We start from the raw sequence: 17,147 nt of genomic DNA on the forward strand, positions 1-17,147 counted from the left end.
AATATTGGTCAATGGGTACTCATATTGGCCAATATTGATCCCTGGGCACTAATATTGGCCAATAAAGGTACCCAAGGACCAATATTGGTCAATATGGGTCCATGGATGCCCATATTGGCCAATATGGGTCATTGGGTACCCATATTGGCCAATATTAGTGCCCAGGGACCCATATTGACCAATATAGGTCCCTGGGCACCCATATTGGCCAATATATGTACCCATGGACCAATATTGGCCAATATTGGTCACCGGGTACCCATGTTGGCCAATATTGGTCCATGGGTACCCATATTGGTCAATATTGATCCCTGGGTACCCATATTGGCCAATATGGGTACCCATTGACCAATATTGGTCACCGGGTACCCATATTGGCCAATATTGGTCCCTGGGCACTCATATTGGCCAATATGGGTACCCAGGGACCCATACTGGCCGATATGGTTATCCAGGGAGCCATACTGGCCAATATGGGTGCCCAGGGACCTATACATGTCAATGTTGGTACCCATGGACCAATATTGGCCAATATGGGTATACATGGACCAATATTGGCCAATATGGGTATACATGGACCAATGTTGACCAATATGGGTACCCAAGGACCAATATTGTTGCATAGATACCCAAATTGGCCAATATTGGTGCCTGGGTACCCATGTTGGCCAATATTGGTGCCTGGGTACCCATATTGGCCAATATTGGTCTTTGGTTACCTATATTGGCCAATATTGGTATATGGCTAACCATATTGGTTAATATTGCTTCCTGGGTACCAATATTGGCCAATACTGGTTTATGGCTACCTATATTGGCCAATATTTTTCCATGGGTGTCTATATTGACCAATATTAGTTCATGGGTACCTATATTGGTCAATATTGGTCTATGCGTACCCTTATATGCCAATATTGGTTCAGGCGTGCCTATGTTGGCCAATACTGGTCCATGGGTACCCATATTGTAGGGTTAACAATTGTTAGTATGGTTCACCATGGAGCAATGTTGGCTTCTCTTGACTGGGTACTCAGGTATATTAGTGACGGGTGGCTTGTTGCAAACATACTAAAAGTGAATCCCCAAAACGTCCAACTTCCCAGTACATAACGGAAAAGGGTTCATAATTTTCTGCATAAAGCCCTAGATAGAGGTCCCTACCAAAATTTTTTTGTCCACAAAATAGTTCGCCAGAAAATTTCTTACACCAAAATAGTTCTCTATCGCCAATTTCAAACTCCCATGAAGATCTTCGCGGCTCCCCGTCACTAATATCTCCGAGTACTCTTTCTTCCCAATCTTTGGTTGTTATTAAAGCGCTGCTTTTTCCTTGCACTAGAGTGCTTTCCATTTGCCAGAACGGACCAGCTTGGCCAATCAGTTTGAAATAGAACGAGAAATTTTGAAGAGTTAGCTCTAAAGATTCCGTTCATAATGCAGAATTTGGAAATAGTTTGCCCTAATTTGAAGGAGCTTGAAGGTGTAGCACAGGCCCAGTTCTTGAAAATCGTGCTTTTATTCAGGGCGGAATAACCAGTCTTCGGACAGCCAGTTCGGACAAATGGAAAGCGCCTCTAGTTTGCCATTTTTTCCTGTACCTACTCCATAGTGTATTCGGTCTTTTCAACGTGATGCACAACAGCACGTTTTAGCTCTGTTTTGTTGTCGTTTTTGTATGCCACAAGGAAATTTTTTAGTCACTGTTCACAAGAGCAAAGAACATCCAATTAAAACTATGAACAAGAATTTGGCCATGCAGTTGAATCAGCATAAGATCGAACAAAAACACACTTTTTATTGAAACTTTTCAGTAAAGGAAAAGCTGCCGTTGTGCATCACGCTCGAGGCTGTCACATGAGATGTGCTGGCGATTCCTGCAGACAAACGAAAAGACCTGAGGCAGCCCACGGGCTGCACGTTTACAGTATGTTTTATTATTTAGAGAACCGTCCTTCTGTTCTCTTTGCAACTGAGGATTCAACCGGGAACCACGTCATGTGCCGCGTTAATCGAGTCCGCAGCAAGCATCACAACTGCTCCCGCAGAGTTGGCTGTTAACGTAGGACGCGAATCATGTAATCCCACCACAGATTCCGCGGATTAAATCTTTTGATGCAGAGTGTCATTTACGTCTACCGGTGTGCCTGCCTGATCAAGAATAAGGACGGCTTGCAAGTGACGCCAAGCGAAATCGACGAAAGCCAAGAAAACCAAGACCGTTAGCCTGCAATGTACATTGTAACATACTCAAGATTAAGCTATAAAACTGCATAACAACAACAGCAACAACAACAAAAATACTTATCTTTCACGGAAGGTGACGAGATGGATTCGCTGGTGCCTTTCAACTTTGCGAATCGAACAGCACTCACTTTCGTTCATAAACCAAGATCTGAGTTAACCGTCAATCTGAATAAATGACTTTTCAAACTCGAATACTGGTAAATTTGAATATATTATATCATGGTTCGTGCATTCCGACACGCCATGCAGGCTAATTTGCCTTTTTATTGATACTGCTACGTCGAACAATTAGTGTGAACAAAGTTTGTCAAATGATTAGTAGTAATTCGGTAACCTTTACAAAGGAAACTTATGGAATGACAGGTATGATTAGGGTTGATTAAAAGAAACGAAAAAGCAAAAGGCGACAAGTGAACACAAAAGAAACGACTCCATTGATAACGAAAAGCATGGTGTATACGAATGTGCTTTTATACGGGCTTTTTTCCCGCCACCCTGTTTTAATTCAGTTAAGTGGCGCTCAATGGATACTCTTCCCCAGAGCTCTTTCCTGAGTCTGTGTTGAGGCGATTTTGTGTGATGAGATTTCATGATACTAGATTTTTCACTGGCACTGTAAGTTGCGATTCGTACAGCATTCACTTTCGTTCAAATCAACACTTAAACCAAAGCCCGGCGACTGGGAAGAACGAATTGCTTGTCAAGGTACGAGTACTGCCGGGCATGCGGAGTGATACCATTTCGCCGAATGCCCAGGGCCCGGCTGTTCGAAAGCCGATAAACGTTAATCCGCGATCAAAAATTAACGGAAGGTTTTCTGCTCGCTCGTTAAAATTGTTTTTTACTCTAATTTTAAGCCAGTGGTAAAGAAAAGTCAACGTCAAAACTGAGGGACAAAAATTTTATTGTTGTGCAGAATTAGCGGGCTTTGAACAACTGGGCCCAGCCCCAGTTTCTTACGGGATTTAAAAATTACACTCGCGTTTTCTGAATAAATTTGCGATAATTTCTACTCATTCACTTTGTGTAATGTGGTCGAACTATCCAGGAGTTAACGTCGTAGGATCGGCTTTAAGAGAAAGGAAACTAAATCATCATGTGTTCACGTTTTTCGTAAAACCTTGAATGGTGATTATACACGTCGTTGTTTTGTAGATGACGACAAAGATATGTATCAAAGTTTATAACGCACGTGCAGAGCCAGTGTTTTGCTAATTAAAACTATTGTTTTCTGACGTTCTTGTTGTGGTTGTCGTCGTCTCTGCACGTCCCAACGATAACGAAAAAGTCACCTGAAAATATATCTTTATTTCATTTATGCTGCCTCACGATTATTTCAACTCGTTCAACCTCTACAGAAACGGCGGACTATCCAGAAATAAAAATGCCGCTCCTACGACGTAAGCTCCTGGATAGTTCGACCACATTACACAAACTAAATGAGTAGAATTGTAAATATATTCAGAAAACGCGAGGGTAACTTTTAAATCACGTAAGAAACTGGGGCTGAGCATCTGGTGAAATGGAATGACCAATGGAAAGGAAAATTCGAGGAATTTCCAAATTTCTGGGAAAAAGGACAACAGGTTGTCCATATATTTGATTCTGTGTCGGAAATTTAGGTTAAATAGTCCGGTAGTAACACACGAAGAGGCCCCGGGAACAAATCTGTTTGCCTGTGCATGCTGGCCGCTGTTCCCCCCGTGCCAGGGAATCTCTGTTATCCAGCGTGCTGTTCGAACGTTCAATGTGTCCATGGCGTTCTGGCCGCGCATCTTTCGAAATCTCAGAAGCTTGCTCCTTATCATCGCCTCTAAAACTTTGTGTTCTCTATCTGTTCCAATACCAGGCAAAGAAAAGTTTATGCTAGCATATGTTGTTCAAGATATTGTTCAAGAAACCAAACATAAACAAAACAAACACGAGCTTACAAGACAAGATTCTTTGCCGTCCTTTTCTTCTCTTTCGGTTCACCTCGCCACGTTGCCGATACAATCTACGGATTTTTGAACATGATAAATGACAAATGCGGTATTCGTAAAAAGAACATTGGCTGTTTCCTTTATCGAGCTCCCGTACAAATATTGGTGATAAATCACCCGCCACAGGTCTTCGTGCAGAACCTTCATGATTTTGCGAGTTTGGTAACCTTTCGGTCGAATCAATTTATGACCGTCGAATCATACTGTCGAATCATGTAAAAAAATCCGGGTCTATACACAGCAATGAAATCAGCTGTAACCTTATACCTGGTATGTAAGTTGCAAAAAAAAAAGAAATTGTCATTTCTCTATGTTCCGCAGGTTCCGCGGTTCCGCGGTCTGCAGTTCTACAGATTAGTGCTACCCGATGCACCTCATGGTTACAAAATCCGACATGTTTAGTAAGAGAGTAATGTTTTTTTGTTTGCGTGACATTTTCGGTCGAACTACAACACGTTTATCGTAAATATGATGCCTTAGACTCTAAGCGAATCTTTTATCGTTCACCTTTCACCAAAGACTGAACTAACTTGCATGCTCAGATACTCCTAATACAACGACGCCCAAGTAAACGCTCCCACAGCGTCTTGTTTTCTAAAAAATGCGAACAACGAGCCATCATGTGGAATTAATTTTACTGCCTGATATTCACACCCATTTGTTTGCAAACAGAAATAATGAACATTTCTTTTCAAACTGGTTCATATCCGTCTCAAATTTTACTGAACCATGCATTCATGATCACGACCAGCCGTTTAAAAGGGCCTAAAGCGATATGTATTGAACCTTAGCACGGGATACAACGGTACTTTTGCGCGGTGTTATTGCAAGGCATGTTTCAGGGAATCGAAAACGAAAACTGCGAACAACAAAGCACTTTTCTGATATAATTAGGCAACAATCGTTTTAAAAAGCTAATAAAATGGCAATTTTTCGAGACCGGAACATTTAAAAATTAGCTCAGAAAAAGCGCATGGCTAATCCCCAGTTTTCGTTTAGGATAACAAAAGCTCTTGCATTTGCTAGGATCTGCTTTTCCCACAGTCACAAACGGGGAATGAACTTTTGCATTCAGGAGCTTCCTGGTTTCTTTTCGTCAGAAACTTCAGTCTCTCGGGCCATCGATTGCGATACATACGAATAATAAAGCCGAGGGCTATATTACGAGCGGGAAAAAATGAGAAGCGTCCGGCCTCTTCGCTTGTTTTATTCGCTCGCAACGCATTTTTTTTCATGCCGTTCTCCAGCAACTGAATACCTTGAAACAGGGTAGAATGTAAGATGCGTGGGAAACGTTTGGCAAATTGCCTGATCGAAAACTGAACAGATCAGATACAACACACGTCAATTTGCTTTTATTTTTAAGAACATCCCTTCAAAGACCACGTTAAATATGAAGGAGAACGTTTCTAGGTGACATCATACAAGTTCCGGCTACTTTAAGTTGCTAATTTCAAAACCTCACTACCAATGGAAATTCATACCTTCCTATGAAAATAAGCTCAGTTGGGGTCAATAAAGCATGTGCAGTTCTGTATGCTGTCTGTTACAAGAATTTTGACCCGCCTTCGTTTATGTCGTAAATGCACAAATAAATAGTCCATTTTCGAGTTGCTTTGAACCTCATTATAAAAGGGAGACTAACTAAAAAGTTTTTACTTTGAAATTAGTTTTCATTCGCTAATGCAAACAAAACTTATTTTCATATAAAAAGTTTGCACTTAGCCTCGCTTTCATAATGAGGTTCAAAGCAACTCGGAAAAAGCCTTTTCCGAGTCGCTTTGAACCTCATTTTGAAAGCGAGGTCTCGTTTAAATTATGAAAAATTTTATTATGAAAGGTTTTATGAAATATTACATTCAAATACAAACGAAGCTAGCTTCACATAAGAAGCTTTGCACATAACCTCGCTTTGGTAATGAGGTTCCAAACAACTCAAAAATGGTCTTTTCGGCGGTCCTTGTAGTAAGGTTGCCGTTGTTACAGGGTACGATTTTCGACGTTTAGAGACCATGGATTAAACAAATCTAAAATCAAATTTCTCATTAAAAAAATTTCCAAAAATAAGACCGTCAATATGGATATTCGCAAACTATCTAAAATAATGAAATGAAAACAATAACTAAAGCAACCGACTGCCGTTGCTCTTTCTCAATATCCAAATAATTAAAAGTGAAAAGAGAGGTATAATTAATATCTCTTGATCAAACAGAATAACCTCGATTCTATGAGGACATTCTGCGACGATCTTCTGGAGCGGATAAAATCACGTGATAAGCCGGTCTAGATACGTACAAGGGTTTTGCAGAAGAAGACACTGACACAGTCCCTGTGGCTGGCTGTTGGGAAGCTAAGCCGCGGAATATGATCGCGACTACCGAAGCCACAAAATCAATATGAAGTTAAAATGAAGATGAATTATTTACCTTCGCCGCTGGTGCATATGTCGACATTTTCGCGGCTCGATTACTCTACATTGATGTTTACATCCGTGTTTGAATAAAGCTGATGATAAAGATAAGCTTTGCCTTCGCTCACACAATACCGCCAGGTACATCGACAAACAAAATTACAATGATACTATAAGTCTACTTTTATCCGAGTTTACCTTTATCAAAGGATGTTTGAGTCTTCCCGGGAGCTATTTTTTGGGACTACGTCATCAGAATTTCAAGGGAAGGATAAGATGGCAATGTATTCCAATAAGTTATTTTCTCGCATTTTCGATAAAATCAGTAAAAATTGGTCGCGACTCTCGCTACCTCCCTTTGCTAGTCTATAAAAATAGTTACTGTAACAACCCCCGCCCACCCCACGCCATTTTAAAACTTATATTCACGTGTAACACAAGCGTGAATTGAAGCTGGCTTGAGGCGGGCACAAAAGTACCCTGCTTGCAGAGATTTCTCTTTGTCGTTTGTTGTCTTATTAAATTTTTTCGCGTGTGCTTTTTGTCGCGAAAGTTTTAATTTAAACCGAATTTTCAAAGGCGGGTAATGTCTTGGGAACGGATTGAAAACTCTGCTAGCAGGATTGCGCAAACTTGTACGCTCCGGAACCTTATTTTTTATTACATGCTTGCATTTTTCTGTTTTAACTCAAACCAAAATTCAAACATTGATTAGTACCGTTATTAATTGTTCATTATCAATCAACAACACTTTGTCCTGTGCTCTTTTTGTGGGTTGGATGATTTCTGTTCAAGATCAACACCCGATGTTTTTCTGATTGATCTCCTTGCGGTTTCCTCGTCATGCAGTGGAAGACAAGTGTTCAAAATGAAATCAAAAACCTTCTCCACATTTTTACCTGTCTTTGCACTCGTCTCAAAAAAAGGATGGACTTCAAAGCTGTTTCTAGGTCTTTCTTTCTTTTCATTCTGTTCCAGAGCTAACTTTTCACCTGCAGTCCAGGGAATTTCCCTTGTATCGTTTGTTACAAGATCCGCTTTAGTTCCCACGACCACTACAAGACACCTGGGTTCAGCAGCTTCCAAAAGATGCAAATGGCGCTCCTTGAGGGCTTGAAGGGACCTTCCTTGTGTGATGTCATACGCTATTATGGCCGCAGAAGCCCCTCGGCAGTAAAATGAAGACAAGCCTGAGAATTTCTCCTCTCCTGCGGTATCCTGGAAAAAAAGAACGAAAAGAATGAAAATAAAATTGGTGTGATTTATAATCAGCACATGCTTTAAAATGGAGACATAACTATAAGAAGCTTGAAGAAATGGAAACACCACTGCCACCCTCCCCCCCCCCCCCTTCCCAAACCCTGGAGGCATTCTCCCATTTCTTCTTCTTTCTTTCTTTTTTTTTTGGGGGGGGGGAGGGGGGGGGGAGGGGGGAATTCGTTAGGTCACAAGTTCAGGTCACTGTTGTACTGGTATATAACCAAGAGGGCTAGCATGCTCTAGGCCTGAATTTAGGGCTAGGAGATCCTGTTTAACTTGTAACTATATGCAAGGATCACAGTGACCTGTAGACTTGCCACTGTAAAAGAAACCTGCCGTGTTTTTGCTGGCATGTGCGGCTGCCTTTGAACCCTTACTTGCAATTTTCCGAACCCAACTTGACCCTTAAATTGCCCCCTCACTGGGAAGACATGGAAAGAAATATACATCCATTTTCTGACTAGCAGGCAAGGCATACCAGCCTATACCCATTTTCACGCCCAAAAAGACTAAAAAATCCATACCCTTTTGGTTAACACATACCCACATAGCCTAATATATGGAAGAAATCCCGCCTGGGAAGGGGGGGGGGGGGGAGTGCATCTGTTTTACATGCGCAGAGGAAGAAAACTGTGTGGATGAAAATATGAATGGGATTGTTGAATACTCAGAATGAAAAAACCGAGGAATAGAGAAACTGCAAGACTAAGCACTCCTGTATTGACATCACAGACCTACTATCCCCAGTCTTCCATCTTGTGCAGTATTGTACCCAACCAGAAGTGAGATTTGATGGTTTTCAACACCTCAAACTCAGGGAAGAAAAATTGATAAGGAATTTTTCTCAACTTTCATATTAGAACCACATTAACATCTTATTTTGATCCGCGATCAAATAAAAAAAAAATTATGTCACATACAGTTTAAACACCCAGCCTAGGCCTGGCACCACCTCAAATGAATATCTTTACTGTATACACAAGAGGGAAAATATAACGCCTTGGAGTATTATTGAAAGGACAAATATACTCAAGCAATACTATACAAAGCCATTTGTAAGTTACCTTTAAAGACTCTTTTTCATACCAAGGATTGGTGGTACTTACGTGCACAATATTTTATAAGAAAATACATTTTTCATGAATTATTCAATAATTAAAAGTAACACTGATTTCCATGTTACATACTGAACTCACTCATGACTTTACCGATGTAATTAAATGTAGATGTAGATGAACATGTACCTATCATAACCTTTCTTAGATAACATTTGAGGCTTGAAAATGGCCTTTTGTGGGACTGTGCCTTTAGTTTCTATACTAAAACCTCAGTCAATGAATAGGCTTTCAAAAAGGCTTGTAATTATTTAAGCAGATCCAGTACTTGATATTTTGGAATTTCTGAAATGTCCAGTTGATGAAACAGAGAGATTTCTACCTTGCTGGGTAATTAACATCCATTGATTCATATTGAATTTACATCCACAAAGCGTGGCTACATTTCCTTAGGTGAGGAATAAAATAAATGTAATCATCAACTTACCCAAATGGCAACATTGTATGGTCCCCACTGTTTTAGAAAGAAAGAAGCTCCAATGGTCTGTTACAAAAATGATAATTTTATTATTTGTCAGTATAGGGGTATGAACTCTCTTTGAAAAAAAAAGCCACTTAAAAGTTAATACCAGTTATTTATATGGATTGTACATATACTGACAAGAAAGAACTGTCCAGAAATGATCACTGCAGTTTAAAGTTTTCCAAGGACCTTAAGGATGTTGCCTACTAGTATAGAGGCATTTTTCGCAGTTTATGACTTTGTGGGAAAAGCAGATCTTAGCAAATAAAGGCTAATTGGAATCCAGAAGAAATCAGTATTTTTCAGACCAAGCATCTCTTCATGTGCAGTAGTGAAAGGTGGCACCTGCGTCCTTAACAACTTCATGAGCCAGCTAAAGTCATCCACAGGATCTTGAGACTCTTACGATCTCAAGAGATTTTGAGTCAGGGGTATGTCCAATATTTTAGCTCAGATAGGGAAAGAGAAGCATACTCTAGATAGTATAAAACTGGACAGATCCAGAATGTTAAATAGAGTTTGATCATTACTAGCATTATACAACTCAGTGTTCCAGATAACTTTCAAAATCAGAGAGTCAATGAAGAATTTTGAGGGGTCATTAAAGCTCTGGTTCTCTCCAAATCTTCTTAAGTTTTCCATTAATTTTGTCGCGTAAGGAAGCCAGGCTTTTCGGGTTTTTGACCTGAGACCCCTCTCTTATCTGGAGCACTGCTGAACTATACGTCTTAATGTACACTCCATGCAATATACCCACACTACACTGGTCTTCGGTGAACACTCCTTGAATGTATCTTTGAATCAGTGATGTTTTTCCCACACTGGCATCACCCAGAATTACAACTTTCAGATCTCTGTAAAAAAAAATCAATTTTTTGTCACATTAAGTTATAGGCTTTCACTAAATATAAACAAACATAGGAAAGTGTGTGAGATTTCTCTTTTTTTCCACCAAACCTTCACAGAGTTCCTTGCTTCTGTTCTTGTTTCATTTATGGATAATGTTCAGATTTTCTCATTCTTGGAAGTACATGAAAACACAAGGCCCTTTTTAAAATAAATTATTGGCTTATTTAATTTCTAGTTTCCTTGTTACATTTAATATGTTCTATGTGCTTGGAAAAGTTGTTATTTTAACTAATTGTTGCAATAAGCAGCACATTAATGATTATAGTTCCTTTAAGAATGCACTTTACAAATGGATAATTTTTTATTGTTAAATGATTGTTTGATTTTGTTTGTCCTTTAGCCATTTCTGAGCAATAGAGCTCTAACTATATATGTGCATACCTATATAAAAGACACCTGAAATTACTTATGCCACTTACGCTTTCTTTTTGGTTGGTGACTGCATCCTTGTGATTGCGGCAGGATTATTCACAAATATATGAACTTCACATTACATGTTTTGTACTACATGAAAAACAGAAAAACATGTAACATTTAATATTTGTTAACATCAAATTAAAGGCTTCAACTCAATTGATAAGATAACGAGTAAATTTGATTAAAAACAAAAAAAAGTCTATAGATTGAAACCTGTGAAGTAAATTAAATTAAAATGCCATTAAATCTGTTTAGCTATTGTTCACAAAGCCTGTATGGCTATGATGAGAACGATTAATAAGCTGTGAAGTCAGACATCTTCATCTTCTTTCTGTTTTTCCTTTTAATTTATTATTCAGAAAGAAAATGCACATTAACAATGGTGGCTTTAGTAAACCGGTGCCTCAATGGACAAGCTAAAAAATATATTAAATGTTTCATCAGCCCTGAGAATAACAAAAGTGAAAACTCTCATCCCTGCTGTCTGTACCATTTAAGACATTTAAAACTCAAATAAAAACTTAGGGCATTTATTCTAAACTTTTTCTAGTCAAAAGTCTGACAGACGGTTTGCTAGTTTCAAATGAGTGTTGCCAATGTGCGCGCCAATGAGCCAGCGAGCCAAACATGCGAGCCATGCGAGCCAAACGTGTGAGGCATGCGAGCCAAATGTGCGAGCCATGCAAGCCAAACATGCGAGGCTTGCGAGGCACGAACAACCCCCAACATAAATGCTAACCATTAAGCTAACCGGGGAGCTACTTTAGCTAACCTGAGTGCTATTTAAGGTTAACCGCAGTGTTTTTTAGGCTAACCTGAGTGCCTCGCACGTCTGCCTCGCATGGCTCACTGGCTTGCTGGCTCGCAGATTGTCAAGACCCGTTTCAAACCTTTGCACATGGGAATAACATATAAAAAAACATCCCCAACCTCCTGAACAAGATATAATAATTATTCTAAATAATAATAATAATAATAATAATAATAATAATAATAATAATAATAATAATAAAAAAGAAGATCGATTCTTTGAATGAACCACCGTCACCACCTCTCAAACATAAACAAATAGGACTTTACTCTGGTGTCAAGTTTGATAAGGTGGGCTAGTAGTAAGTTCATGCTGTGCTAATTTTGCCAAGTGCCACTTGTATTTTGACCCGAAATGTTTATATTTTTCACGACCCCAACAAGTTAATTGGAAAGGCTTTTTAGCCTAGAGGTCCCCTAAAACCTTTCGAAGCACTTCTACGATTAAAGGTGTATTAAGTGGCGTGGAAAAGATTTTACGATTCTGATTTTATCGCCATTTAAGCTTACATTTTAATTTAAAATTTTTTAAACCAGCACAGTTTGTAGTACATCAGGGCTTGAACAATCGATGAAACCGATGATCGGAAAATCAATCGATCAATCGATGACAATTGACGCCAATTAATCGATTAATATCGATAATCGTCTGAACAATCGATGCTCAGGTTTGCTGTGATTATCGATTTCATTGATTATCAATTTTTATCGATCATCAACGCCAATCGATCAGTTAATTGACATCGATTGGTTTTCATTTTTGGTTCGTTTTATTTTCAGTCAAGATTTCCAAAAACACGGTCTGAGTTGCGACCACTTTTGTGTGATTATCGATTGGTCATCATGATAGGCCGATGCCAATCGACGCAAATTAACCAACAAGGCATCAATTGATCGATTGATTTTCCGATCATCAGTTTCATCGATTGTTCAAGCCCTGAGTACATGCTAAGCAAGCTTAACAATACACGACACCCAGCGATCGCAATTTTGTCTACTTACCCTTGTAAGACTTATGTGATGCCTCTTGTTATCAGCTACAGATGACTAACCAAGTACCTTGAAGATGTGTGTTGCACAAAACAGAGATTTTGCTCAAAGAAGCAATGGAGTAAGCTCCAGTAGACAAAGGAAGACACGAACGAAAAGGGATGACTCCAATGTGTTCATCCCCAGGCTTCTCTCCATCTCGTCATTGCGTGACATTTCTGAGTCAGTGACGTCAGATAGTAAACCCCTTGAATGGCGTTTTGGTCACGAAATAATTTCTTTTATGTTCTTGAATCAATTTGTACCCAAAGAGGACCCACTTTAGTAAGGATTAGGAGGATTCTTAAAACAGCAACAACAATAACAACAACACCTGAACCATTACCGGCCTTTAACAGCGAAGTTCATTTTTTAAACTGAAATTAAGAATTGAATTAAACAATACAGAAATAAATAAATGAATAATTGATAATGTACTTAAATCCGACAGCTAGTTTTGCCTCAAATCATGCAAACTTAAAATTTCAGCTAAATTCGAACAATTTGCAGTCTCTACATCACGCTGTCATTCGAACCTAGCTTCTGTTCACTCACTGGATGCCTTTTGGCGCTTCCAAGACCTCTCAAAACCTACTTAATTCAACTAGCGTCACGGTATTAATATAACGGCTTAAACCTGTCACATTCGTATGGATTTTTCCTTATTTTATGTGTACATGTCATCGTACATTCAACCTCGTTCCCAGGGCCTTTTCCCTAGCTTTGGGGTGTAGGGAAAAGGCCCTGGGAACGAGGTTGTTGATTATTTTCTGAGACAAAAATAAAAGGATTTGTATGGAGTCACCAGGGCATAATAGAGGTAATATCTCGCCCCCAAATTGCAATAAGATGCTAATTTTTGGCAAATAGGCATTTTTCATCACATCATACTCTTTCGGAATATACTAACAAATCCCATAATTTCATAAAACTTTAGAACTCTATATATTAACTTCATACAACGGTATGCATATGGAACGGAGGCCCGTTCCACTGGATAAGGGTAACGCGGGCTCTGGGAATGTTGGCATTGGTTGTCGATTCAGCACAAGCAGCTGTTGATGTTCGTGGGTCAGAATTGAATATTTAAGATGCCCACAACTAGAAGCCAGGCGACTCGTAATATTCGCAATACTCGTTCAAGTGGTCCGGCAACAATGCTACATGGATCACAACAGCGAAGGACAGGAATTAAAAGAAGACAAACTAAAACAAAGTCATCCGGACCCAAGGTAAACCCTTCGAGGAGTCTGGCGTCAAAAGAGCTTGACAAAATAACAAAACAAACTAGCCGGGTACTTTGGAAGTTAGTTTCAAAATACTTTCCTTGGTTAGAAATTGTTCTGAAACCGTTGAAGAGAGCCCATCCACTTCTAGTTTTTATCGTTATTACGATGGTATTCATGGTGTATCCATTTTGGGGTCTTATTAGAGAATCAGCAACAAAATTGTGGCAGAATGCGTTCACGGCCGAGTTGCCAAGCATATATTTTAATGAGGTTTCATGGCCTCCAAGACATCGTTGGATCTGGCGCGACGAAGAAGTTTCAGACATAACAAGACAGATTACAAGACTATCAGAGGACCACAGTGGAAAACAAATCCACATGTATCTGATCGGCGGACCAGGCTCGGGGAAGTCTGAGCTTGCCAGACAAGTTGGACTTCGTTTGTTCAAATCAATGAAGCAAAACAATAGACCAGTAGACATTGTTACTATCGAAGCAGCGAGCATTACGTCCCTAATGTCAAGCCTCGTAGATGCAGTCTTTGCCCTTTGCAATAGTTCTGTGCAAAAGGCGGATGGGATTAAACAAATGAAAGAAGAATTAAATTTCCGATTCGGTGATATATTTTCATTCGACGGTAACAATTTAAAGACTGAAATGAAACTGAAAGTTATTTTCTCTAAACTTAAAGAGCTCTTCAAAGAGAGAAACAGTCAGCCTGTTTTGATTTTCGACAACGCACAAGATTTGAAGTGGTTGTTCAACTACCTGAGCCTTGAACCCGGAAGTAGACATTTCACCACCATTGTAGTCATCATAACTATTCAAACTAATTTCCTAATTTCCTGGCAAACAAAAAACACCGGGGGAGCATGCCCACAGGTTTCAATCTATAGACTTTTTTTTGTTTTTAATCAAATTTACTCGTTATCTTATCAATTGAGTTGAAGCCTTTAATTTGATGTTAACAAGAAAAGAAATTTACGGTTCCTATGTCTTTACAGATAAAATTTCTTCAGTGCTCCCTGAGACCTTGCAGTTAACTTGAGCCGATAAGCCTAAACAAATGCCACAGTGCTAGCGTACATAATAACGGCATAAAGGAATTAATTCAAACGGCTCCGAATGATAAGGAAAACCTCCATTCGGTAAATTTGAGTAGTTTCCTTCATGATCAAAATCAAAAGGTCAACAGAGAAATTTCACCGCATTTTGATCGAAAAGGAAAATCTCTCAGAAACGTACTCAGAAGTCTAAGGTACATTAAGCAACCAGCGGGAGTCGTGTTTGGCCTGTCACCTTTTCAAATATCAAATACAGCTATTTCAATTAACGTTGCATGAAGCTAAAAGACAAGACCGAAAGTTTACGTGGGATTTTTATGAATAAATTCATCAAAATCAGTCATGCCTGGAGAAAACAATAGGTTGTAATTAGCGGTACAATGACCTGCACGTGCAGGGATGATTTTGATAAAATTATTCATAAAAAATAATCCCACAAAACATTGCGGTCTTGCCTTTTAGCTTTAGTTTGATCCGACAACGTTAATTGAAATAACTGTATACAGTAGAATAAATTTCTAAATTTGGGAAGCCACACAGGAAGCTTCTGATGGACTTACCCTAATGGAATGCAAATGAAATCGGCTGTTCTCTGAGCAGGACTTTCTTTAGCGCTTCTTTGTTTTTATCATTTTCTCTTGACATTGAACCGCATGCTTGAGGCCTAAGCGTGCATTCTCTTGCAACTCCATGATTATGTAGCAACGTATAGGGAAAACACTTTTTTAATGTTAACCGCGTGCTTCTATTTCTGAGCACAACTTCTTTAGCGCTTCTTTGTTTTGATTTTTTTTCATTTTTCCTCGACATTGAACATTGTTTGAGGCCTAAGCGTGAACTCTCTTGCAGCTCCACGTTTACGTAGAAACGGGTAGGGAAAACACTTGTTTAATGTTAGGGTGCTTCTGTGTCCTACTATACCATTCCTATCGTCCGTAAAATTTAACTGAAACAAGCGCTATAGTCAGTCTAAACAAATAAAACCGGGCGCTAAACCTCACAAAGAAACGCTTAAGAAAGTTCTGCTCAGAGAACAGCACTTTCTCATTTCCATTCCCTAAGGGCCAGAGAAAAGGACGTGCACTGTTCCAATTTTTATTTTACCAGCCAATATGCAAGCTTTTGATTAAAAGTAAGTCACAAGGACAAAACATTCATTGTAATCTAAGTAATGTTCTTTTTTGTGGAAACCTTCGGCTCAACTCTTTTTTTCAATTTGAACCATTCCTATTCTTGCCATAGATGCGTGCTTCTATTCCTACCAAACCATTGTTATAATAAGTCAAAACAAATAAAAAAGGCGCCAAACAAAACAAAGAAAGTGATACTACTCCGAGAACACCGACTTTTTATTAGCATTCTATCTTAGCACCACGGCGGCAGCTTAGAAACATCGTGTCGAGGGGTCGATGGCGTACAAGCTTCCCTTACCGGTTAGCCACGATGATTAACAAATCAATACAAACTTAGAATATTCTCTCTTCCTTACGGGGGATGCAGCCGAAGAATTGAAATCAATGATGTCAAAACATTGTGCAGTATAAATTCCAATATGGACGCGATAAAGATGCGAGATGATCCGAATCAAGTCACACCACAGGAAAGCAGAGTCGGTTTAAAGATTATTTGATACGACAGAGACACTGGAGGATTTAAGATAAGGGCAAATTCATAGGGTGAATTAGATTTTTATGGGGCAAATAAGTCAGACAAAAAAGTTCATGCATTTAAGATCGAACTGACCAACAGGCTCGATCTTTTTGACCAGACCACCTGATGAGAATGTTTACTTGTTGAGTCAAAACCATGCTAAAATTAAAACGAAGTACCTTTTTTTGTACATAAAATATTTCTAGAACACTGGCCAAGAGGACAATATCACCGGAGTGATTTTTTCAAGGGGATAACAACGTGTAATTGACTGGTTTTAGCGATTTTCGAACACACGGTAAGTTCTCCGCACGTATTACTCTTGAAGCCAACGTACTACTCGAACAGTAACAACAATCAATCACCTTAACTGGATTCCCTTTTACAAAGAAGTACATATCTATCGATGTGCTCTGGTCTACAGAAGGATCATAAACGCTTCTCTGAGAACAAACTCTGACACCCACTCAAGAAACACCAGATATTGTATTGATTGTGCCCACACCACAGAGGGGAGATTTACCTTTACAGTAGGGACTGTAAAAGATTGGAACAACTTATCCCA

General features: G+C 39.3%; 2 protein-coding genes and 1 long non-coding RNA gene across 4 annotated transcripts in view; 2 read left to right on the forward strand and 1 right to left on the reverse strand.

Moving 5' to 3' along the window:
* Positions 1 to 5,559: 5,559 nt before the first annotated feature.
* LOC146456803 (ras-related protein Rab-20-like) lies at positions 5,560 to 12,781 on the reverse strand. The gene is made up of 5 exons (XM_085092787.1): positions 12,613 to 12,781; positions 10,803 to 10,887; positions 10,232 to 10,328; positions 9,439 to 9,495; positions 5,560 to 7,854 (listed from the first exon to the last, which is right to left on the reverse strand). The coding sequence occupies exons 2-5, from the start codon at positions 10,826 to 10,828 to the stop codon at positions 7,378 to 7,380; spliced, it is 657 nt and encodes a 218-aa protein (XP_084948913.1). The 5' UTR covers positions 10,829 to 10,887; positions 12,613 to 12,781; the 3' UTR covers positions 5,560 to 7,377.
* A 905-nt stretch (positions 12,782 to 13,686) lies between these two features.
* On the forward strand, positions 13,687 to 14,816 carry LOC146456804 (uncharacterized). The gene has a single exon (XM_085092797.1). It carries the CDS (start codon positions 13,731 to 13,733, stop codon positions 14,814 to 14,816), a length of 1,086 nt encoding a protein of 361 aa, XP_084948923.1. The 5' UTR covers positions 13,687 to 13,730.
* A 1,516-nt stretch (positions 14,817 to 16,332) lies between these two features.
* LOC146456805 (uncharacterized) overlaps positions 16,333 to 17,147 on the forward strand; it is a 7,431-nt gene continuing 6,616 nt past the window's right edge. Inside the window, exons 1-2 of one of the 2 annotated variants that reach the window (XR_014858729.1) lie at positions 16,333 to 16,608; positions 16,789 to 16,880. This is a non-coding gene — a long non-coding RNA (uncharacterized LOC146456805). Of the gene's footprint in view, positions 16,881 to 17,147 lie in introns of both variants that reach the window. The other variant, XR_014858728.1, reaches the window with a different exon arrangement.

Source organism: Pavona decussata, unplaced genomic scaffold (genome assembly GCF_977016875.1).
Source record: "Pavona decussata unplaced genomic scaffold, jaPavDecu1.1 SCAFFOLD_254, whole genome shotgun sequence".
Classification (NCBI taxonomy): Eukaryota; Metazoa; Cnidaria; class Anthozoa; order Scleractinia; family Agariciidae; genus Pavona; species Pavona decussata.